This window comes from Panthera leo, chromosome D4 (assembly GCF_018350215.1).
Source record: "Panthera leo isolate Ple1 chromosome D4, P.leo_Ple1_pat1.1, whole genome shotgun sequence".
NCBI classification, from domain to species: Eukaryota; Metazoa; Chordata; class Mammalia; order Carnivora; family Felidae; genus Panthera; species Panthera leo.
Genome location: NC_056691.1, coordinates 1,189,486 through 1,214,644, shown reverse-complemented (window position 1 = coordinate 1,214,644; position 25,159 = coordinate 1,189,486). Strand labels below are relative to the sequence as shown.

Sequence of the window (25,159 nt, the reverse complement as noted above, 5' to 3'; positions counted from 1 at the left end):
ACCACCGGTCTCTCCCAGCATCCAGAGTCACTGCCCAGAGCCCCGAACACCCTGTGGACCTCGGGACGTGCTTGCTGCCTCGGAGGCTGCTCACGGGAGCTGGCGTCTCTGACCCTGTCTACAGGGGAAGGAAGGGCCAGTGTCCACGCAACCACGGGGAGCCCTAAGGCCTCCCTGAACACAGCCCAGCTCTGCCTGAGCGGAACTCACTTAAAGAGTAAAAGTCAACACCAAAGATAAAATAAAATCTCTCCGCAGTGCCAAAAATACCTCCCCTAGGGATGAGGGAGCAGGCGCCAGCTTCCACAGCAGCAACTGTTGCTATGGATACAGGGCTCCAGCCGGCAGGGGGGTGGGGACAGAGACGAGGGAAAAGGGACAAGAATGGGAAAGGGGGACAGAGGTGGGGAGGGAGACGGAGAGGGAGGAGGGGGCAGAGATGGGGGAGGGGAAAGAGATGAGGGAGGGGACAGAGGTGGGGGAGGGGACAGAGGTGGGGGGGGTCAGAGATGAGGGAGGGGACAGAGGTGGGGGAGGGACAGAGATGAGGGAGGGGACAGAGGTGGGGGGACAGAGATAAGGGATGGGACAGAGGTGTGGGAGGTGACAGAGGTGGGGGAGGGACAGAGATGAGGGAGGGGAGAGAGATGGGGGAGGGGACAGAGGTGGGGGAAGGAGACAGAGGTGGGGGAAGGAGACAGAGGTGGGGGAGGGACAGAGATGAGGGAGGGGACAGAGGTAGGGGGACAGAGATAAGGGATGGGATAGAGGTGGGGAGGAACAGAGATGAGGGAGGGGACAGAGGTGGGGGGGACAGAGATGAGGGAGGGGACAGAGGTGGGGAGGGGACAGAGGTGGGGGAGGGGACAGAGGTGGGGGAGGGACAGAGATGAGGGAGGGGACAAAGGTAGGGGGACAGAGATGAGGGATGGGACAGAGGTGGGGGAGGGACAGAGATGAGGGAGGGGAGAGAGATGGGGGAGGGGACAGAGGTGGGGGAAGGAGACAGAGGTGGGGGAGGGACAGAGATGAGGGAGGGGACAGAGGTGGGGGACAGAGATAAGGGATGGGACAGAGGTGGGGAGGGACAGAGATGAGGGAGGGGACAGAGGTGGGGGGACAGAGATGAGGGATGGGACAGAGGTGCGGGAGAGATAGAGATGAGGGAGGGGACAGAGATTGGGGAGGGGACAGAGGTGGGGGAGGGACAGACGTGGGGGGACAGAGGTGGGGAGGGGACAGAGGTGGGGGGACAGAGATAAGGGTGGGACAGATGTGGGGAGGGGACAGAGGTGGGGGGACAGAGATGAGGGAGGGGACAGAGATGGGGGATGGGACAGAGGTGGGGAGGGGACAGAGGTGGGGGAGGGAGAGATGAGGGAGGGGACAGAGGTGGGGGAGGGGACAGAGGTGGGGGAGGGACAGAGGCAGGACAGGAGGCAGGCTGGTCCGTGGTGAGAAGGGAAGGGACCAGCAGAGCACAGGGCAGCCCTGGCCCTCATGCCCATCCCTTGCGACCCAGGTCTGCAATACAGACTTCGGGGAGGCTGTGTCAACAGTAACTGCACCAGAACGGCAGGCGGTACGGGGGACCGTCCGCAATCGTGAGCGCGGGTCTGAGGGAAGCGCGACACAGCCTGACCCCCCTTTCGCAGCGGACTCCCTCACCTAAAACGGTACCACCAGCAGGGGCCTGAGGAAGGGTCCTCTCCCACACTCCCTGCCTCCTGCTGTGGGGGCCCCGGGCCCTGGGGGACCCCACCTGGCACGTGAGGGCTACCGGCCCCTCGGGCCCCCCGGACACGTGTAGATCTGTGGTGGGCGGACAGGGGTATGTGCGCCACCCCTCCGAGAGCCAGGCCCGGGATGGGAGCTGGGAGCCTAGGAGCCTGTCCTCCTGCAGCCCAGGGGCCCACGTGCTGGGGCCAGCCACGCCCGCCCGGAGGTTCTGCCCCCATGGGCCCTGCTCCAGGCTCCCTCCAGAGGCCTCCCTGCCCTTCAGAAGCTGCCCGACCTGGGCCTCAGGCCGCTCTTCGCCACAGGAGGCTACCGTTCCCAAGAGGGCTGCGGGCACCTCACTCGCAGCCATCAGGCCCTGTCCCGAACCCTTTCCACATCACCCTCCAACGTCCCCTCGTCCCCACTGACCAGGCCAGGCGCTTAAGACGCCCACGTGTCCCAGTGAACAGAGCCCCTCCCCTCCAGCACCCACACCACACACCTGCCCCCGAGGAGCCCAGCACCCGGCCTGGCCAGCCGGGTGGCCTCTCCAGGGCCTCGGCTGCACGCTGTCCCCTGGGGGGCAGGATGGCTTCCTGTGGCTGCCTCAGCAAACAACACACACTCACTCTCAAGTCTGAGAGCCAGAAGCAAGAAAGAAGCCTCACGGCCAAGTCAAGGTGATCTACACAGGGCCGCTTCCTTCTGGGGCCCCTTGGAGAATCCGTCCCTTTGTCCACCTCCCAGAGGTCACCACATCCTGCTCTTGTAAGGACCCAGGACCTGCCCGCCAGGCTGGTGTCACTGCTGTGACTTCAGCTCGGGAGGCTCCGCCGGCAAAGCGCGCTCCAGGCTCCGGACAGTGCCTCCCCCAGGTCAGACTCCCGGCCCCCCTCCACACGGCCCCCAGGAAGGGTCCTCCCAGCCCCAGGCGGCAGGGGCTCCAGCCCACCCTCCCCCAGCAGAGGCGTCACTGTGGGGGTTCTGAGTGACCAATGGTGGAGGCCGTCTCCGACCTTACAGCCTTCAGGCTTCATGGGCCTGGGAGGCCCTGTGCCCCCAAGGACAAGTCAGCCCCTCCGGCTGCAGCCAGGCCTCAATGAGACCAAGCATGGCAGCACGGGGCCTGTGAGCGTTCAGGAAATTGCCGCAGCTGTTATCACAACCATTAATAATTACACTCGCAGACGAAGGTCTCTGGAAACCCTCGTAACTCAACCTCCACCCAACTGCACCTATCCCAGCCCCACCCCCACTGTGTTCCTTCCCCCAAAGAGGCAACCTCGAAGAAACCCTTTGCCAAAAGGCCATCAGCTGTGGCGCACCTGCCGGGAACACCCAGGAGTGTGGGGCCCCTGGCAGTTCCTGCCCCGCCCAAGGAGCAAGCCATTGCGACCCCGGTCCTCTGCTCCCAGACGCAGGGCAGCCTGAAAGGGCCCATCGTTCCCACGGAAGCACCCACAGGGCAGGCTGGCCTCTTCCCAGCCGCACCCCTAGGCCAGCAAGGGCCATCACCTTCAACGACACTGTGCCACATACCCAGCAGCCATCAAGCAGGGAGCCACTGCAACACCAGGCCCGGGGGGCAGGCGTGCGACACATCGGCGGCAGTCCAGCCAAGCCCACCAGGGCCCGACCGTGCCGGCCGGGCGGTGACCCCTCTGTTGGGCGGCCAGGCGCCCATGCCAAGCCCCCGTGCCCCAGACCCCTCGGGACCTCTCCCCGGGGCCTGTGGCCAGGAGTCTGTCCCCGGCTGCATCTGAAGGGCAAGACCCCACTGTGACCTCTGGCCGGGCTCACGGCCCTGGAAGAGGCCCGGCCGGTTCCAGGTGGAAAGCTGGCAGCGGCGCTGTCTCAGCTCCACCTTGCCAGGCCGCACAGGGCCCTGCTCTGCTCACAGACACAAAGGGCCTGCCTCAAAAAACGGCATCTGTGAGCCGCTCCAGGAAGCAGCCTGCAGGGCCAGAACGTTCCAGTGTCACCATCTCGCTCCCTCTGGGAACAGAGCAGGCCTTTGTCTGCTATCATGGCAGTCATCAAATATTTACAGGGGCTCACGGCCCATTTCAGGCAGGCCGGCAGTGAGCCAAATGCCGGGCTTCCCGGACACACAGAGGTGCAGGTGATCGAGCGGCTGCCCCCTCCGCAGGCCCGAGCGTGCCCACCGCGGTCTGGTCCTCGCTGGCTGCACACAGAGCCCAGGGCCGGCCGGGGTCGGCCAGCTGTCCACGCCTGGGCCTCCAAGGGAGCCGGAAGCAGTGACGTGCGTGTGCATCCACCCGGGTGGGCACACAGGCACCTCGTGCTGCGGAGGACCAGGGAGAGAGCAGCACGATGCCCACGCCCACCACAGCCTGCCTCTCGCCTGTAACATCCAAACCCGGCTGCCCCTGTGTCAGCAGCAGGCATGTGGTCCCACAGACCAGGGACCCCAGGCACGGTGGGAAAGGGACAGGAGGCCGGCCGGTGCAGCCGGGCCGAGCGCCGAAGGGCATCCTGACGCGCACAGGAAACGGCACACACACCGTGCGGGCCACGTGTGGGTTCCAGGGCGCACACGCCACCTCCCGGACAGCATGTGGGCACCTGCCAGAGCCCAGGGCACACATCTGCACCCGGCGGGGCCCCGACGACCTGACCGGCTTCCAGCAACGCTTCTTCTAAAACAACGAAGCCAGGGCGCCTGGGTGACTGTCGGTTGTGTCCGACTTGGGCTCAGGGCACGATCTCGCAGTTCCTGGGTTCAAGCCCCGTGCAGGGCTCTGTGCTGACAGCTGGGAGCCTGGCGCCTGCTTCAGATTCTGTGTCTCCCTCTCTCTTTGCCCCTCCTCCGTTCGCACTCTGTCTCTCTCGGTCTCTCTCTCTCTCAAACATAAATAAAACATCAAAAAAAAAAAAAAACGGAGCCACGAGCACAGCACCCTCAACCATTCCACATGTGCAGAATCCCACCTGCCCCCCTGTTTTAGGGGCGCCTGGGTGCCTCAGGTGGTTAGGCGTCCGACTTCAGCTCAGGTCATGATCTCACCGTCTGTGGCTTTCAGCCCCACGTGGGGCTCTGTGCTGACAGCTCAGACCCTGGAGCCTGCTTCAGATTCTGTGCTCCCTCTCTCTCTGCCCCTCCCCTGCTCGCGCGCACATGCTCTCTCTCTCTCTCAAAAATAAGTAAATGTTAAAAAAATTAAGAAAGAAAAAAGAAAAAACAAAACAAAACCATTCACTATTTTCACCTGCTTTTGCTTCATCTCATTTCTAGCTGATGTCCCTCAACTGGTCCACCCCATCCCTGGAGGGGGGCACCTCCCACTTTTGCCTAACTTTCCTTCCACAAACCTGCACAGACCCCCCCCCCCCCCGCCCAGCCCTGGGGAGCCTCCCTGCAGGCGCCGTGGGCACGCCATCCAGCAGGCATTCACCGACCTGCCACAGGCAGCCAGGAGGACAGGAGGGAGCAGACAAACCCCCAGGGACTGCACCCACACCAGCACATGGTGTAGGTAGGGCAAGTGGTCCACTGGTGCCCAAAGGCCAGGAATCCCATCCACAGGTATCCGGGGATGCCCCACCTCATGCCCCCCAGCACCTCCTGCCAGGGTCTCTGCCCTACCCCTCCCAACCCCAAATCACTCACAGGAGCACGCCTACAGTAACAGACAAACCCCGGTGTTCTCCTCCCCCCCATGGTCACACCAGCCCTCCTGGCCTCCCTCCCCCTTCCCACGTGGCCGCTCCAGGGTCAGGGCTGCACGGTGCCCCCACGCCTGTGCCACGAGACCTCGCCTAGAACCTCAAATGTCCAGTTCAGCGGTGGCTGTCACAGGAAGAGAACACTCTGGCTGGGATGCTCCCAAGGAAACGTCTAGAAGCCTGCCAAAGGACAGACGGCCACCACCCCTAGGAGCTTCTGTCCCTCAAGCACCCCAACAGTCCATGTGACAAGACAGCCCCATGTCATGCTAGAGGAACACACGCTAGTGTGGCTCACACATGTGTCAGGGCAAGGTGGGGTGTGGTCTGTGTCCCCAGGACCCAAAAACATGCAGCCCTCTAGACCATTCCATCAGGTCCCCTAGGACCAAGCCCTGTTCTGCCTGCGGCCGTCCAGAGCCAGACCTGGGGAACCTGCTCCCCTCTAGGAGCACGGACGGCCCAATGGCCTGGGGCCCCTCAGGCTGCGGACAAACGATGACTCTGTGGTCCCCGCAGGTGGGTCACTGGTATTGCAAGGCGTAGGAGGACAGCGTTTCCCTAAACCCAAGCAAACGGGGCCCCCAAAGCCCCCCAGTGCTGGCAGCCCTGCCCGGCCCCTGCCCCACCCCCCCTCCCCCTAGACTCTGCAATGCTTCCTCCGAGACAACCAAATACTCTCTCTCGCTCAACACTCGAAGGAGGAGAAACCCTGGGAACCTGTCCAGGCAGATGTCAGGGGACTGCTGGTGGCCAACCTAGCAAGGTGACTTCCCAGCTTGAAGGCACAGCACGGGGGCCCCAACAACAGCCAGGCCGAGGAGCTTCACCCACAGGGCACAAGAGAAGGCACCCGGATTTATCAGCCACTCCCCCCAACACCCCCCCACCCCACCACCTGCACCCAGCCACGGGCAGGGCCGGGGCTAAGCCCACCCTGAGCTCGCCCCCAGGGACAGGGGAGGCTGGTGGCCCCCTCGCCCCTGAGGTGGGTTCTCGCCAAAGCTGGGGCAGGTAGGGGACGCAGTCTGGCCGCGGTGAGTGATTCACCATCACTGCACACGTTAGTCAGACGCTCCAGTCATGACTTTGCAAAAATACCAAAGAACATGAAAAAGACCAAGAAGGGCAGGTGCCCAGGTGAACACCACTATGTCACAGGAAGGGGCCCGGGGCAGGTTTCGGCATCAGTCACAGCATGGCCTTCCTAGGATCTCACGTGCCTGGAAGTACCCCAGCAGTGGCCTCCCTATCTGTCCTACAGCCCCTGCCCACTGCAGGGGCCCAGGGCTGGCCCACAGATGGGGTGGAGCGAACAGGACCACCAGGCAGCCCCCACCCCGACCCCCGCGGGGCCTCTTTCTCCTGCAGGGGAAATTCATGCAGCTGGGGACCCCCCAGGGGCTCAGGAGCTCAGGGGACAGCAAGTCACCTCAAACAGGGGGCCGGCCGCTCGGGGATGGCAGGAGGCCTGCAGCCCTGAGCCCCAGGACCACCACGCCCACACCCCAGCTCCCCCGAGGCAGCCCCAGCGGCCTATTTCAGGCTCCGGCTCTGCCTCCAACTGCCCACTGGGAAGAGGACTAACGTGATCAGATTTGTCTTTCCAAAAGCCTGGAAGGTTCCAGCTGGAGTGTCCCTCGACTCTGAGGCCACAGGTCAGACACCGTGGGGACCGCAGAGTAGCCGCTCTGCAGAGTCCCCTCTCCATCTCGTGACACGGACCCGCCACGAGCAAGAGGCCCCAGCACATGTGCCCGCGGGCACCAGCCTGACCTGCATCTGCGACCAGCACCAGCATCACCACCACGGCGAGTCCCAGAGACGCAGCCTGAGGCCGTGCGGAAGCCTGGAGGCCCGCAGCCCAGCGTCTGTGGGACAAAAAGGCAGTGCCTCCGGAGATTCAAAAACAATGATAAAAAACTGAGCGCCCAAGGGGCTCAGTCGGTCAAGCTTCTGACTCCCGCTTCCGGCCCAGGTCATGATGTCACAGGTCATGGGATCGAGCCCCGGGTCCGGGCTCTGCACCGACAGTGCAGAGTCTACCCGGGATTCCCGGTCTCTGTCTCTCTGCCCCTCCCGGCTCGCACCTGCGCACCCGTTCTCTTTCAAAATAAATAAATACACTTAAAAAAAAAAAAAAAAAAGACAAAGCGGAAGCATCGTCCTGGATGAAAACTGACACGACAAGCACAGGCAGCTCACGACTCCCGACCGGATCCAAACGGGAAAACCGTCAGCACTGCTGGGAAGCACAGCCCACGTGAGACACGTGGCTAACGGCATGCAAGTCAGGTGGGAGCGTGACACAGAGCCGTGGTCCTGTGGGCACACGAGCGGCGCTCAGGGCACGGTGGCCACAGGCCGGGTGAATCGTGGGCAGAACTCCAGCGATACGGCACATGCAGCGAGACGTGAACACCTGGCAGCCCAACTCTCCCAAGTTTTTCCAGAGGAAACGTCTGCGGGAAAGTGGACGCTGGGTCGCTGGCAGAGAGGAGGCGGCTCTCATGAGGGGAGACAGGAGTGCGGGGCTGCCGGTGGCAGGCGGGGACGCAGTCCCGCGGCAGGAGGAGGAGCAGGCAGCCCCCCAGGTGCCCACAGCAGAGGGCGCGGTGGGCGTGGTGCCGGTGAGACAGGCCTGGGCGGAGGGCCCCACCGCACGCAGGCCCCAGCAGGGCCTGGCAGACACCAGGTAACCACAGCAGACACAGGCAGGCGCCCCTCACAGCCTGACCCCCCCCCCCCCAACAAAACCCACCGCCCCAGCCCCAACAAAATCCATCCACACCAGCAGGTCCGGTCTTTCCCAGACTCCCATGCATTTCCCCAGATGCCCTTCCGGCCAGACGTGCCCTTCCACTCTGACCTGGGGGACCAAGGTCTTTTACTGGTAAACGGTTTCCTTCGTGGATTACAATACGAACTCCCACCTACCCGCTTGCTTCCTGATCTCACACATGGCTGTGCCGCCTGAAGCTATGGCACCCTTTTTGCACCATGAGGCAATGAGCCTGCGGACAAGTCCAACACGGCTGAGGAGAGCAGAAAACGGGAAAGCGCCACTGTCCCTGCCGACACTGCTACGCCACGAGGGCCCTTGCCTGGCCTACGTCTCAGATTCTGGGAATGATGACAAGTCTGCATTGCTCAGCCACACTCGGTTCACAGCTGAGAATTCTCCAAGCTCATCCGCTCGTGAGCAACAGCCAGGAGAGCAGGGACCCTGGGGGGGAAGAGTAGACACTGGGGAGCATGGGTTCCTCCCCACAGCATCCAGCCAGAGACAGGTGGGGATCTCAAGGGCCATGTTCCATGCCTAGCTCTCAGCACTGCCAACGGCACCACCAATGAATCAGGCGGAAGCCCCCATGGTGTTTGCCATGGGGCCAAGGCGTTCTATGCGGACATCCACATCTCAACCAGTATTTGGCTGCCACACTGCTCCCCAGAGCCTGTCCTGCTCCCATGAAGCAGTGGGAAAAGAAAGAAAAGAAAAGAAAAGAAAAGAAAAGAAAAGAAAAGAAAAGAAAAGAAAAGAAAAGAGGGGAGGAGAGGAGAGGAGAGAAGAGGAGAGGAGAGGAGAGGAGAGGAGAAGGAAAGGGAAAAGGAAAAGGAAAAGGAAAAGGAAAAGGAGAGGAGAGGAAAAGGAAAAGAGGAGAGGAGAGGAGAGGAGAGGGAAAGGAAAGGAAAGGAAAGGAAAGGAAAAGGAAAAGGAAAAGAAAGGAAAAGAAAAGAAAAAAGAAAGGAAAAGAAAGGAAAAGGAAAAGGAAAAGAAAGGAAAAGAAAAGAAAAGAAAAAAGAAAGGAAAAGAAAGGAAAAGGAAAGAAGAGAGAAGAGGAGAGGAAAAGGAAAGGAAAAGGAAAAGGAAAAGAAAGGAAAGGAAAGGAAAAGGGAAAGGGAAAGGGAAAGGGAAAGGGAAAGGGAAAGGGAAAGGGAAAGGGAAAGGGAAAGAAAGGGAAAGAAAAGAAAAGAAAAGGCCTCCTACACCCCCTTGAGAGCTTCACGACACCATGGGCATTTTAAAGGCCCTGAGAAGTACTGCAACAGCAATGCCTACCTGACCCAGCACTCCCCATCAGGGAAGAAACCTAGGCCATGCCACCAGGCACTGCCTCACTGTGTGAGCTACCCCCTCCCCACCCCAAGCCTCCTCGTCTGTAAAAGCAGAGTCCCCAAATCTCTTTAGGTGGTTCCAAAGACCCAATGAGCTCACAGGTGGTCTAGGAGTCCAAAAAAGTCCTTCCCGCCCACTCTCTGCATGCAGCCAGCTGACAGCCACGCTCAGATCTCTCTGCAGAGGACAACCCCAGCCAAGGCAGCCTTCTGTAGAACACTGGGGCCCGGAAGTACCAAGCCTCGCCCAGTACCCCACTCAGCCCCAGCAGCTCCTCTGCCCAAGGGTCTGGGCGGGGCTCATACCATGACATCTTCATTTCTGGAGCCACTGTGGAGAGATCTCCCTCCTGAACCCTGTGGGAAATATGCCCAGCTCGTGGGGAGGCAGGCATGACAGGGACCACATGTCTGGGCCCTCCCAGCACCAACACCCCAGGACAGACACTCAGGGAGCCCATAACCCAGAGCCACCTCTCTGGGGCCTAGAACACTCGGTCCGGCCCGGCTTCCCCCACACGGCCAGCATGGCTGAGAACTTTCTAGAACAGCAAACTAAAACAGTAATGAACCCTGAAACATAGCCTCTCCTTGAAAAGACAGCATTAAAGGATTATTTATATATTTATCTATTGGGGGGGCAAGGGTGGGGGGAGAGAGAGAATCTCAAGCAGGTTCTGTGCTGATAACTCCCGATGGGGGCTCAATCCCATGACCCTGGGATCATGACCTCAGCCGAAATCAAGAGGCAGACACTCAACCAACTGAGCCACCCAGGTGCTCCTAAAAGACCTTTTAGAAACAAAAAGATTTTAAAACCTGGGACACCCCTGTGGATGCCACTGCAGTTGTAGAGTGCACATATGTGTGGGAACAAGAGCCCAAGGAGAACAGGCAAATCACTGGAATTCGGAGTGGGGTGTTCCATATCTGCAAGCTTCTTTAACGTGGCTGTAACCGTGGCTTTTTTAAACTGACAGACTATTTCTTAGAGAGGTTCTAGGTTTACAGAAAGATTTAGCAGAAAGTACAGAATTCTCACATACTCCCTTACGACCCCCACTCAGCCTCCTCTCATTAGCTGCACTGGGTACTTTATTGTAACTGATGCGGCAGGACGGATACATTATTAACTAGAGTCTATAGTTCACCTGTCAGGGTTCATTCCTGGCGTGTTACGTTCTGTGGTTTGGACAAATGTATTAGGACACTCATCACAGGATCACACAGAGTAGTTACACTGCCTCCAATTGCCCTGTGCTGCCCCCATTCACCCCCCACCCAACCCCCAGGAACCACCAAGTCTTTACTGGCTGCACAACTGTGCCTTTTTCCGGAACTCATAGTTGGAATCACACAGTATGGAGCCTTCTCGAACTGGCTTCTTTCACTTAGTAATATGCATTTAAGATTCGTTTCTGCCTTTTCATGACTTAATAACTCATTTCTTTCTAGCGCTGAGTAATAGCCCCTTGTCTGGAGGGACACAGGGTATCTGTCCATCCCCCACTGAAGGACATCTTGGATGCTTCCAAGTTTTTGGTAAAGCTGTTACAGAATGGCGTGCAGGTTTTGTGTAGATATCGGTTTTTAGCTTGTTCAGGTCAACACCTCGGGTTTGCTCGGCGGATCGAATGGGAAGAGCATGTTCAGGTTTGTAAGGAGCAGCCTTCCCACGCGGCTGCACCGCTCTGCGTTCCCTGCAGCTGTGACCGGGCGCTCCCGCAGCTGTGCGCCCTCGCCAGCACATGTTGCTCAGTGCTCTGGATTTCGGCCGTTCTAGATGTGCAGTGCAATCTAGTTTTAATTTGCATTTTCTTGGTGACGAGTGATGTGGAGCGTGCTTCTTCGCGGTGTGTGCGTCTTCTATGGGGAGGTGTCTGTGGCCCGTTTTAGTCAGGTTGTTTGTTCTCTGATTGTTGAGTTTTAGGGATTCTTGGTATGTTAAGATTTTTTTTTTTCATAGATTGTGCCCTTGGTTTGTATTTAAAATGTCACTGCCAAGAGTATCACCTTGATACCAAAACCAGATAAAGACACAACAAAAGGGGCGCCTGGGTGGCTCAGTCAAACATCCGGCTTCAGCTCAGGGTCATGATCTCATGGGTTGTGAGTTTGAGCCCCACGTCGGGCTCTGTGCTGACAGCTCAGAGCCTGGAGCCTGCTTCGCATTCTGTCTCTCTCTCTCTCTCTCTCTCTTTCTCTCTCTCTGCCCCTCCCCCACTTGTGCTCTGTCTCCCTCTCTCTCTCTCTCTCTGAAAAATAAAAAAAAATGTAAGAAAAAAAAAGACACAAGAGAACTACAGGCCAATATCCCTGATGGACACAGATGCAAAAATCCACCACAAAATACTAGCAAACCAAATCCAACAATACATTTTAAAAAATCATGCACCATGATCAAGTCGAATTTATTCCTGGTTTGCAAGAGTGGTTCGGTATTTGCAAAACAATGAACGTGATACATCACATCAATAAGAGAAAAGGTAAGAACCATATGATCATCTCAACAGATGTAGAAAAAGCACCTGACAAAGTACGGCATCCATTCTTGATAAAAACTCCCAACAAGGGGCGCCTGGGTGGCTCAGGTGGCTGAGTGTCCGACATTGGCTCAGGTCATGATCTCACAGTTCATGGGTTCAAACCCCATGTCAGGCTCACTGCTGTCAGCACAGAGCCTGCTTCAGGTCCTCTGTCCCCCCTCTCTCTGCCCATCCCATGCTCATGCTCTCTCTTTCAAAGATAAATACACATTTAAAATAAAACCCTCAACAAAGTAGGTTTAGAAGAAACATACCTCAGGGCACCTGGGTGGCTCAGTAGGTTGAGCATCTGACTGAGCATCAGGTCATAATCTCACGGTTCGTGGGTTCCAGCTCCACATCTGTGCTGACAGCTCAGAGCCCAGAACCTACTTCAGATTCTATGTCTCTCTCTCTCTGCCCTTCCCCTGCTCATGCTCTCTCTCTCTCAAAACTAAATAAAATTTAGTTTAAAAAGTTTTTAAAATTTTAAAAAGTTTTTTTAAAAAAGGAACATGCCTTAGCTATATATATATGTGTGTGTACATATATGTACATATATATATACTTACATGCATATACGTGTGTGTGTATATGTATATGTACATATCTTTCAAAACCCCACAGCTAACATATTCAATGGTTTAAAACAGGGAGCGCTTCCCTCTAAGGCCAGGAACAAGACACGGATGTCCACTCTCACCACTTTTATTCAACACAGGAAGTCCTGGCCTCAGCAATCAGGCAAGAAAAAGAAATAAAACGCATCCAAACTGGTAAGAAAGAAATAAAACTTTCACTATTTGCAGGTGACATGATACTATACACAGAATTCCTAAAGACTCCACCAAAAAACTACTAGAACTGATAAACGAATTCAGTAAAGTCACAGGATACAAAATTAATACACAGGAATCGGTTACATTTCTATACACTAAGTAGCAAGAGAGAAATTAAGAAAACAATCCCATTTACAATTGCACCAAAAATAATAAGATACCTAGGAATAAACCTAACCAAGGAGGTGAAAGACCTGTCCTCTGAAGACTACAGAACACTGATGAAGGAAACCGAAGACATCACAAAGAGCTGGAAAAACAGGACGCCCAGGTGGCTCTGTTGATCAAGCGTCCGACTTCGGCTCGAGACATGATCTCACGGCTCATGAGTTCAAGCCCTGCATCAGGCTCTCTGCTGTCAGCACTGAGCTTGCTTCAGTTGCTGTTCTCTCTCTCTCTTTCTGCCCCACCCAAGCTCATGTTGTCTGTCTCAAAAATAAATAAAAACATTAAAAAAAAAAAAAAAAAAAGACCTGGAAAGACAGGATGTCCGCGTGGCTCAGGTGGTTGAGCGTCTGACGTTTATCTTCAGCTCATGGTCATAGGATCAAGCCCAGCGTCGGGCTCGGCACTGAACGTGGACCTGCTTGGGATTCTCTCTCTCCCTCTCTGCCCCACGCCCACTCACGTGCACCCACTCTCTCACACACGCTCTCTCTCAAAATAAATAATAAACTTAAAGAAAAAAAAAGGAATGGAAAGACATTCCGTGCTTATGGACTGGAAGAACAAATACTGTGAAAATGTCTGTATTACCCAAAGCAATCTACACGTTTAATTCAATCTCTACCAAAAAACCACCAGCATTTTTTTCAGAGCTAAAGAAACAATCCTAAAATTTGTATGGAACCACAAAAGACCTCAAAGAGCCAAAGCAATTTTGAAAAAGAAAAGCAAAGTATCGCAATTCCAAGTATTACAAAACCATAGTGATCAAAACAGCATGGTACTGGCACAAAAAATAGAGACATAGATCAGTGGAACGGAACAGAAAACCCGGAAATAAGCCTACAACTATGCGGTCAACTGATTTTCAATAAAGGACACAAGAATATACAATGGGAAAAGGACAGTTTCTTCAAAAAATGGTGTTGGGAAAAGTGGACAGCTATACACAAAAGAATGAAACTGAATCCTTTCTTACACCACACACAAAAACAAACTCAAAATGGATTAAAGACCTACAGGTAGGACCTGGAACCACAAAAATCCTAGAAGAGAGCACAGGCAGTTCGTTCTCTGACATCAGCCATAGCAACCTTTTCCTAGACATGTCTCTGGAGAGAAGGGAAAAAAAGCAAAGATAAACTATTGGGACTACATCAAAATAAAAGGCTTCTGGCACACCTAGGTGGCTCAGTCAGTTCAGCGCCCAAGTCTTGATCTCGGCTCAGGTCACGATCTCAAGGTTTTGTGAGTTCGAGTCCCACGTTCGGCTCTGTGCTGGCAGCGTGGAGCCTGCTTGGGATTCTCTCTCTTCTCCTCTCTGTGCCTCTCCGTCTCTCTCAAAATAAACACTAAAATTTTTAAAATTAAAACAAAAAGCTTCTGCAGAGCAAAGAAAACAACCAACAAATCTAAAAGGCAATCTACTGAATGGGAGAAGATACTTACAAATGACATATCGGATCAAGGGTTAGTATCCAAAATATGTAAAGAACTTAGACAACTCAACACCCAAAAAACAAACAACCCAATTACAAATGGGCAGAAGACAGGAACAGCTATTTCTCCAAAGAAGACATCCAGATGGCTAAGAGACACACGAAATCATCTCAACATCGCTCATCATCAGGGAAACACAAGTCAAAACCACAATAAGCTATTGCCTCACACCTGTCAGAATGGCTAAAATCAAACACCCGGGAAACAAAAAGGTGTTGGAAAGGATGTGGAGAAAAAAGAACCCTCTTGCACTGCCGGTGGGAATGCAAACTGGTGCAGCCACTCTGGAAAACAACGTGGAGGTTCCTCAAAAAGTTAAAATAGAACTACCTCACGACCTAGCGACTACATTTGTAGGTACTTATTCAAAAATACAAGAACACTACTTCAAAGGGATACACGCACCCTACATTTACAGCAACACGTTTACAGTAGCCAAGATATGGAAGGAACCCGAGTGCCAATTGAGCGATGAATAAGGAAGAAGTGGTTTATACACAACGGACTATTACTCAGCCATGAAAAGGATGAAATCTCGCCATTTGCAATGACACAGATGGAGCCACAGACTATTATGGTATGCAAAATAAGTCAGTCCGAGAAAGACAGATACCGTATGATTTCACACGTGTGTGGAATTTGAGAAACAAAACCAACAAGCAAAGGGGGAAAAAAGCGAGACAAACCAAGAAACAGAGTCTCAACTACAGAGAACAAACTGATGGCCACCCGAGGGGAGGCGGGGGGGTGGGGATGGGTGGGGGAAGAAGGTTTTGGGGATTAAGGAGGGCACGTGTGATGAGCACTGGGTGATGTACGAGATGTTGAATCGCCACAGCACACACGTGAAACTAATGTTACTACACTGTATGTTACCTGCACCGGAATTAAAACAAGATAAAGTAAGAGAAGTCCTTGCCAAGCTCGTGCTCGTCCAGACTCTCTGTCATCTTCCAGGAGTTTTATAGTTTTGTAGGGTGCATTTAGGTCTCCGACCCATTCTGAATTAATTTTGTGGAGTAAGGTCTATGCACATTCGCTTCTTCGCATGTGGACATCCGACTGTCCCAACACCAGCTGTTGAAGAGGCGGGTCTCTGCTCCCCAGGGTTGTCTCTGCTCCCTTGTCAAAGGTCAGTTACCTACATTCATCTGGGTCTGTTTCTGGGCTCGCGGTCCTGTTCCACTGAACTAGCTGTTCTTTTGCCAACATCGCACTGTCTTGATCCCTTTCTTTTATCCTTTTCCCAAAAAATGTGACACGTGTTTAAGGAACGCCAACATAAATTAGAGTTAGTGAGCGAGTATCCTGGGAAATCTTAGAATCCCAGCCTCCAGGGAACAGGACTGGATTCGAAAACTATCCGAAGCGAGCACACCCGCAGCCAACCGTCAGGATGCTGACCTCCGACCGCCCTCCCCGTCCTGAGCCACCCTCCGGGGCCTCTCCACCCAAACAGCCCCTACATCCTCTGTGGCCAGAGGGAGATCCTAACCTGCTTCTTAGGGACTCCAGCTGCTGTGTTCACACCTCTTCCTTATCTGCCTCAGCGGCAGCCAGGAACTCAAACTGAGCACAGGCCCCCGCCGCCGGCCCGCACCTGGGAGGCCCTGCACCACCCAGGGACACCAGCCCCTGCCCACAGGCAGGCCTCCAGGCTCCTCCCCTGCCAGCCGCTCTCTTCACAATGGTTTTTTTTTTTTTTTTTTTTTTTTTGCAGGGGGAGCTTCACGCTGGGTGCCTGCTCTGTGCTAGAGGCCAAACACTTCTCAATAGTCCCCAAGACCCCATGAGGTCGGCTAGCTCCATGCCCACTACACAGATAGGTAAACCAAGGCTCACAAAGGCAGGTGTCGTCCCCAAGGCCTCCCCACTGGGAAACTTGGGGGCCCGGGGTCCAAACGCAGCAGGGCCCCTCCTCTGGGGCGTCTGTGTGCACTGGGCAGGGTGTCCAGCCCGGCTGTGAGGCTCCCAAACACCCTGCCCAGTGCCACAGGCAGTTTCCACCTTGCCGCTCAGCCACACGGACGCCCGAACCTCCGCAGACCAGGTCAAGTGCTGTTCCCTCAAAGAGGTGATCTGGACTTCCGTGTCATCACCTTGGGTACCATCCAGCTTCAGCCTACAGCTGGCCCAAGCCACAGGCCCCAAGAGAGGCCTATGGCCACGCACAGGGCCGCAAGTCTGAGCCGTTCTGGAAGGTGAGTGGCAGGCACAGGGCCAGCCAGGACCGCAGGATGGCCTCTCCCCACACTCCCTCACCTCCTCCGTGAAGACCTGACTCTCACACCCTGATGTGGCCTGTCCGGCTCACTGCGGTACCCCCAGGCTGGAACCAGGGCACACGCTAAACCCACGCCAAGTGAGCCAACGAAACGCAGCAGCCTGCCCCGCTGCACCCCTCACCTAGGACCTGGCATCTGGAACCCTCCGGAACAGCTCCCTACCCACTTTACAATTTTTTTTCTTGCCGTCACATTCTGGCTAACAGCCTTCCCGCAAAGCTTGTACACCTGAGTAAGCCCGCAGCCACGACCGGAAAGCACACTGGTAGCGGGGGAGATGCCCACAAGCCCTCCACAAATGAGAACAGGGTCCTCGTTCTGGGGCCCAAGTTCCTTGGCAATCAGGCCCTTGTCAGGCTCGGCCCAGTGCCCCAGGTCCAGGACCTCCGAGGACGCCCTGACAGACACACGCTGGGCAGCGGGAACGAGTCACGGGCACTCAGCGTGCCCACAACAGCGACCCTCAGCTCAGGATGCTTACCTGTCACCACTGCGCACGCCGGCCTCGCCCACACCGCATCGCATTTTTGCACAGGAAGGAAGGGGAGGAGACCCATCTACCTGGGCCTCTCACCAGAACCGTGAGCCATAACGCACCTGAAACACCACTCGGAAAAGCAAGCTCTGCCCTGACAGCAACGGATTTCAAATTTCAGCTCTCGGACAAAACTCAGCGATAAAGACACAAAGATAAAAATACAAACGCAGGGTGACCACCAGCCAAACTGAGTCCTACGCATCCTATTCCAGCAAGCGAGCACCGTCCCCTCCACGTGTCCACTTCCCTCCCCTGCCCCACGTCACCCTGCTCGTGGACACTCCGAAAGCAGACAAGGCCATGGGTCTGAAGCTGCCAGCACCACAAGCTGGGTCCCTGGCCTGTCTGTGGGGGGCGGTGGGGCACCTCAGGCCAGGTATGCAGCTCTGTGCCTGGCACAGGTGGGGCACCGGGGCCACAGGAGAGGCCTCTGGGCCGCAGTGATGCCAGGCAGCCCCCAGTGTCCTCAGAGGACGGCGAGGAGACCAGGGCACCCGCACACCCACACGTAACGAGCCACCCAGGGCCCAGGCAGGTGAGCAGCGCACAGACGTCCGGCTACAGCAGGCAAGTCAGGAACACGCAGCAACCCCACGACCACAGGAAGGGGGTGCCGGCAGTCAGACGTCATCTGGTCTTGTGGTCCCCGGCCTGAAACCCAGGCCTGCCCCTTGGGTGCCCAGCCATGTCTGGGCAACGCAGAACAGCAGGACAACTTCATGTCAGTACCCGCGGGATGTAGGAACCTGTCCCCAGCTGGCGGGGCTCGGCCGCCGAAGTAGATCTTTAGGACTCCCCCAGCCCTGCAAAGGCCCTGCCAGTGCTCCAAGCAGAGGGTCAAGGCCCAGCACCCCCATGAGGCAGGATGATCCCCACGCTGGGTGTGCATCTAGACAGCAGCATAGAAAACATGGTTCCAGGTAGAGACCCTGACCCCCTGCAGGAGGCAGTGCCCAGCCCCACAAGAGCAGCTCCCCGAAGCCTTCTGCAGGGAGAACCCCGTCTCCCCAGAAGGCAGGGGGCCATAGACAGGACAGGGCGGCATCCCAGAGGGGGTTGAAAAGGCTGTCTCCAAGCTTCTGAGAAAGTCACCAAGGGAACAGGTGACTCAGGAATTGCCACCTCCAGCCTCCAACAAGACTTCCAGATGCCAGCCAGATCTGGGCTGGCTGCATTTTCTCTCCTCAGGGACACACGCCAGCTCAGAGGTGGCAGCTGGTAAGAAGGTTCCCTGCGCCACCCAGGACAGCGTCAGTGGTCGAGACCTGCCCCCGACACTGGGAAGCCTGGGACAGGGTCTGTGCAGGGGCAGAGCTGACCACGGCACGGACCTGCGGACGCGGGAACACGAGCCAGAGAGAGGGCAGCCGTCATGAGTGCGTGTGCGCTTCCTCGGCTGCCGTCTCAACGTGCTCTGGGGCCAGAACGAGAGTTCATTCAAGAGAAAAGAGACAGGGAGGTAATTCTGTAAAATGGCTTCCCCCACAACTCAGCGTCAGCTCTGATCACCTGGGGAATTCAGGAGGTGACATCTCTCATTGCCCTTTGCTGTGAGACAAACACACATTACTGCAAGGCTCTCTCAACACTAATTTATGGAAAGAAATTGGACGTCGTGGGGAGCTCACATCCTCCGAGCCAGACTTACTAGGTCTTACGTGTGGCCTCCCCCACCTCAGGCGGGGCACCCTGGGAGAAGAGTGGCAGTTCTGGCAAAGGCCAGCAGGTGCAGAGGCCCCCAGCCTCCCGAAGGCAGGAGAGGGAAACAGACTTCAGAGAGGCGGTTTGGGGGCCTTCCACAGCAGCCAGCCAAGGCACTTCTGGGAGCTGAGGAAAGGGGCTCAGGGGGTGGGAGGACTCCTGTGGAGCTCCCCATGCTGAAGGCAACACTCCCAGTGACCCACCACCCTCCACGGACACTCCTGACACCCGGCAATCCCGGGGACCAGCAGAGGGTGAACACCTCCCCGTTAGGCACTAGGAAACCCCCTCCCCGGGTACAAAGCCAACATGCCACCTGTTGCCCTCCCTTGGTGCGCCGTGGTCCCAGAGGCCCAACTCAGCGCCCTGTTCCCCATGCTCACCTCCTCTGCTAAGGACGCGCTCACCGGGGCCGGTGGCTTCCTCCCGTGATGCTACAATCCCCCTCACCCTCCCACCAACTACGTCTGTGTTGGCAATGGTGACCTTGGGGGGTCCTCAACAATAAACGGGGTAAACAACAGCAGGTTCTCGACGGCCGTCCGGCTGCTCCAGGCCACCTGGTGCAGAACCCCCTCGGGCCTGCCCAGCAGAAGCAGCTGACCCCAGAGGCTGCCCTCTTGCCGGGAGAAGTACTGGGACAGCTGTCGGCCAATGGGGGCTCCCCGTACTCCCCTGTTCAAGAACCACCACCAGACGGATGGGAAGCCCTCTCCAGCCTCCCCACCAGCACCCAGAGTCCAGGCTGGACAGCAGCCAGGCTCCAGGCCTGTGCTCTGCTCAGGGAGCCAGATGCAGAGTAAGAGGCTCCTGAGGGTCACGTGCGCCCGCAGTGCCTCATCACTGCTGAGGCCTACCTCCGCTCCCGCCCAGCACCCTGCACAGGCCAGCCGTGGCAGAGCACCAGCGGGTGCCCACAGTGACACACGGGGTCACCCGGCGAGAGGGAGAGAGTGGGAAGCCAAGAAGCAAGGCCTCGCTCTAAACCCCGGGCTCCCCTGCCCCCTCTCCGGTCCTCCCTTTCGGATTTCCAAAACCCCGGGCCTCTTATGCAGCAGTGACACCCAGCTCACTCCCCGTCACCCTCGGCACACCAGGGCCCCAAGACCGCAGACCACCGAGGCCACCCCTCAGCAGGGCCCAGAACCTACAGCCACGACGGAGGAGAGCTCAGTCCCTCCTGAAGGACTCCCCAGGGCACCAGCAGCCCTGCCAGAAAGACCCCACACGTCCACTGCAAAACCAAGGCGCTGCAGGAAGGGGTGGCCTCTGGAGCCCCCTGTCTCGGGAGAAAGGCTAAGGACAGGCCGGCACCCCGAAAATTAGCGGGGCTCCCACTCATGCAGGGGCCCAGAGAACAGAACGACCACATCCGGTTTCTGAGCCAAGAAAGCAGGCGGCCTGGAGTGTGGCGGGTGGCCCTGTGTCAGGCATGGAAGGCCCTCTGACTTTACCGGGTGCCAGGGTCGGCTTACCCCCAGCAGCGGCTCTCGCACAGGATGGCCGGTGCGGGACAGCTGCCCCCACCCCCAACGAGGGAGGGCCTGTAAACACCCACTCTGACAGGCACTGCTCTGGCTTCCAAGGCTGGCCCGGGGGCAGCTCGGGTTACCGTTTATATAATCTCTAGGGCCGGGCGGACACAGCCAACATGAGGGCAAGGTTATGAAAAATGCATGCCCAGAGCCTTTACATCAGAAGAAGAAAAAAAAAGCCTTACCCGCACCTTGCGTGACTGGGTTCTAAGACCTCTCCCCCATTCATTTTGTGAGCCAGTGGGCCCCGGGAGCTGCAGGAGGGCACTGACCACTTCCAGCCCGGGGCAGGCCGAGTCAGGCAGCCCCCAAGCATCCCCAGCTGGGACGCCTACCCCTTTAAAGACTCCGGAAGGTGCTCACTTAGGGGCAGCTCCAACACAGGGCCCCGCAGTTCCCACACGCAGCTGCTGCAAAGACGCCACCATTTAGGCCACCTGGGTGCTTCCAGCCCCGAATTGGGAGTCAGGAAAGAGCCAGACGAACAGACACGCCCTCCATGCCCACCCTCCAGCGCGGGTCCACACTGTGCCACATTTCCCCGCCACACGCCGGGAGGTCTACCCTCCAGCACGCAACCTGACCCCCACAGACGGTGCGCACACACAGGGGGACACATGCGGCTGCCCCCTAGACCAGACCAACCCCGCGCACCATCAAGGCTGCTTGGACGCACTCGCCCACCGCCCACCTGCAGCCGGCGCCCTCACCTGCAGCTCGCACCAGGCCACCTCCACCCAGGTCTCCGTGTCCAGCCCCTTGTAGACCGTCTTGAATGAGCCGCGGCCCAGTTCGATGTCGAACTTGAGGAAGCGGCCGTCCAGCGAGGTGGCCACGGCCTTGAGGTCCTCGTCGTCCTCCTCCTCCTCGGGCTCTCCCCGGCGGGCGCGCCCTGGCTCGGGCCTCGCCTCCGGCGCCGCCGCGTCCTCCCGCCCCGCCGCCGCCGCCGCCGCCGCCGCCTCGTCCTCGCGGGGTTCTCCGGGGGGCGCGGGCGCGGGGTCCGGGCCGGGCTCCTGCGCGCCCGCGGGCTCGGGGCCGGGGTCGGCGGGGCTGCCGGGCGGCGCGACGGCGGCGGCGGCGGCGGCGGCGGCGGGGGCCGCAGGGGCGGCGGGGCGGCCGCGGGCGCGCTCGGCGATGAGGCGGCGCGTCTTGCAGAGCAGCAGCACCCGGCGCTGCAGCGGCTGCGGGGGCTGCGCGCCCGGCGCCTCGGCCGCCTCCAGGCCCGGCGGCTCCTCCTGGTCCGACTCCACCACGCTGCGCCGCAGGAAGCGCTGGGGCCCGGGCCGCGCCGCCCGCGCCCTCGGCACCGCCGCCGGCTCCGCCATGCCCGCGGGCCCCGCGCCGCGCCCGGCCTCCGTCAGCGCGCGGGGGCCGTCCCGGCGGCCGCCATCGCCGTCCATCTCTGCGGGCAAGGACACCCGGCCCGCGTGAGCGCCGGCCCGCCGCACCTGCCCGCGCCCGCCGCGGGAGGGCCCTGCGGGGCTGCCCCGGGGGAGGGGTCTGCCCACCGGCCCCCGAGGCCCGCGTTGGGGAGGGGAGGGGAGGGGGGGGGGAGGGCGCCTGCCGGGCCGCCCCTGGGGAGGCCCCCCGGGGCGGGCTGCGGAGGAGGCCGGGGGAGGGGCGCTCCGGGTCGTCCCTGGGCGGGAGGCGAGGGGGGGCGCCGGGGCTAGGCTTGCGGAGGGGACAGGCGGGAGACGGGGAGGCACCGGCCGGGCGGCGGCTCCACAAAGGACGCGGCCCGGGGCGCAGGAGGGGCGCGCGGGGAGGGGGCTGCGGCGGCGCGGCGCGCACACAAAGGCGGCGGGCGGGGGGCTCGGCACTCACAGGGCGAGCGGGCGCCGTCCATGCCCGCGGCCGGGCGGCCGGGGCGCGCGAGGCGGGCGAGGCCGCTCTCCGGGGCCGGGGTCCTCGCCGGAGGCCGGGGGGGCCGAGTCGTGCTGGAGGCCGGGGTCCTCGCTCGGGGCCGGGTCTCGGCGCTGCTCTCTCTGCCGGCCCGCTGCGGGACCGCGCTCCCGCGTGCTGCTCCGGCTCGGCTCGGCTGCGCTCGGGCACCGGCTACGACCCGACGCGCGGGGAGGGCGGGGCCTCGGCTGCCCGCCCCCTGCCGGCGCGCGGGGAGGGCGGGGCCTGGCACGCCCACCTGGCCGTGTGCGCGCGCGGCCACCTGCGGGCCGGCTTGTGGTGGCGGCCGCGGCGCTCCCGGCCCCCTCGGGCTCCGGAATGCCCCGCTGGCTGCTGGCTGCGGAGAGTCCGCGTGTCCCCGAGAGACACGGCACAGACTCACTTCCTCACGTGTCCCGGCAGGCGCGCCTGCCTGTCCTGTGCCAGGGCAGAATGGGCAGGCTAGAAGGTGGTCCCCCCCCACCCTCAGGAAGCGACCTGAGCCCGGCCCCCAGCCCAGACCCCAGCCTCGGGCCTTTCCACCTCTCATTTCAACAGGATCCATCAGGAGGGGGAGCACTGTGATCACCATGCCCACTCTTGCCGCTGAGCAAACTGAGGCCCTGAGATAGAAGTTATCTGGCCTAAATCCCAGAGCTCACAGACGGAGGCTGGACTGCGATGCCACTGGATAGCGGCTTGCGGAGGCCTCCAGGAGCCCCTCGGCCCACAGTGTTCTTTGTCCCCCACCCTCGTCAAATGCCATCCCCCCCCCTCCCTCCCCGGGAGCCTTTCCTGATCTCTCCCTCCCTCTTCCTCTTCTGGACTCCCACAGACAAGACCCTCTAGGGGCATCCTGAACCCTCTTGCAGAGAGGCTGCCTACGGCAGATTACCCTGCAGGTACTCCGTGCGAGGCCCTGGTGACCCAGTGACTGAGATGCGGGAGCGAGGGCTTGGGCGGACAGCTCTTCCCACGATTGTGCTGCCCCTGGCCTGGGGTGCCATGAGGCAGGCACACACATAGACTCAGATACGAGGGGTGCCCAATGGACTCCACGCCGTGGCACAAAGTAACTCACGGGACACCAAAACATCACAGTCGGAGGGGAGGTGCCACCCACTGTTACCCAGAGCAGCGTGATGTCCCAAGTGCTGGAGCCAGTGGAGGGAGACCCGTTAAACGAGGGCGGACATCCCTCCCACCTCTGCTCCGTGGCACCCAGTGGTGCTGGGAGAACGTGCACCATGGAAACAGGCAGATGCCACAGATCAGGGCCTCTCCCCTCAGAGGACGGTTCCACAGTGTGCTGGCTCCAGGCTGGGCATTTGGCACAGAATACGCTTTCCAGTCAGCACACCTACCTTGTGTCCAGCCCAGAGCCCAGACCAGCTCAGCCTGCCTGAGACCCTGCGAGGCAGGCATCTGAGCAGGACTTCCCAGGGAGGGGTGAGGGGGCCTGCTAGGCCACGGGGTGGGGGTGGGGGGGGGGCTGGTGAGGACCTTTCTGTCTGGAGGCTGGAGACCCCTAGCCCTGCCCTGCCATTTGCACAACCTTGGGTGAGTCCTGCCATAGCAACGCCTCAGCATCCTCTGCAGAGCCAGCCTGGCCATCCTGGTGTGTCCACCTCGAAAGACTGCCGGTTCCTCCGACAGTTGGTGAGTCTTCTTGGAGGGCACCCAGAGTCCCAAGCCTGTCCATGCTGGACACAACAGGCCTGTTCAAGGGAAAACTGACAAGGGCTCGAGCTAAGTGTGTTCTAGACAGACTCCAGGCAGTCCAGCCTCCTCCCTGCCTCCTGGGCCACACTGGCAGCAAGCGGGCATCGTGCTTGTCTGGTGATGGAAGAGATGGCTGGACATTCACAGCATCACCTGCAGGCTCTGCCCATCCCCAGCTGGCAGGTGTGAGTGGCATGACAGCAGTGCCCCCACATCGCAGGGGCAGACCAGGCCGTGGGTGAGTCGGGAGAATCTGTCCCTGAATGCTCTCTCAGACCTTAGGGGTGGTTTCAGGCAGCCATGCTTACATGCCTCCAGTGACAGGGAGCTCACTCCCTCTGCTGACCCATGACCATTGAAATCCGTGGCTAAGCAGCTAAGAGACAGGTCACAGTCCTCTTTTGCAAGGACCCTTGGGCTGGGCTGAGGAGCAGGTCCTGGGATCAGGAAGGAGGAGCCTGAAGGATCTTTGGACAGACCTTGGGACCAGGGCTTTCCAGGGTCGTGGTTGTCCTGAGGCTCCCACAAGGCAGGGCTGTGGAAGGACACTGCGCAAAGTGCCTGCCTGACCCAGGCTGGCAGTGTCTCTTTGCTGCCAGAGCCACTGTCTCCACGGCTGTCAGGCAAAGGGGTGTGATTGCCTCCTTGTCACAGATGAGTATGTTCAGGCCCCGTACAGAGACTTTTTGACATAAGGGATTGGCTCAAGGCCACAGAGCAGGAGCCAGTGCCCCTCCCCTCCACAACTGTCACCTTGGCTCCCCAAGACTCTATGTCAGGGAGCCCCAAGTCCCCCCAGGTTCAGGCTGCCTTGGTGTCCCAGCCTGGTCAGGCCGGTGGGCATGTGCAGACACACGGCTACCTCATGCAGGCTTGCTTCCCGGGCTGGCACCCAAGCAGGTCACATGGCTGTGTCATCACGCAGCTCCTCTGGAGGTGGGGGCAA

The 25,159-nt window shown here is 59.0% G+C and overlaps 1 protein-coding gene across 9 annotated transcripts in view; it reads right to left on the bottom strand.

Annotated features, from left to right (window-relative positions):
- The window catches only part of WNK2 (WNK lysine deficient protein kinase 2), a 130,369-nt gene extending 108,359 nt beyond the window's left edge, over positions 1–22,010 (bottom strand). For all 9 annotated transcript variants that reach the window (XM_042912299.1, XM_042912301.1, XM_042912302.1 and 6 more), the window contains exon 1: positions 21,321–22,010. In XM_042912299.1, coding sequence (XP_042768233.1) covers positions 21,321–22,010 — 690 coding nt within the window. The remainder of the gene's footprint in view (positions 1–21,320) is intronic.
- Positions 22,011–25,159: the final 3,149 nt, after the last annotated feature.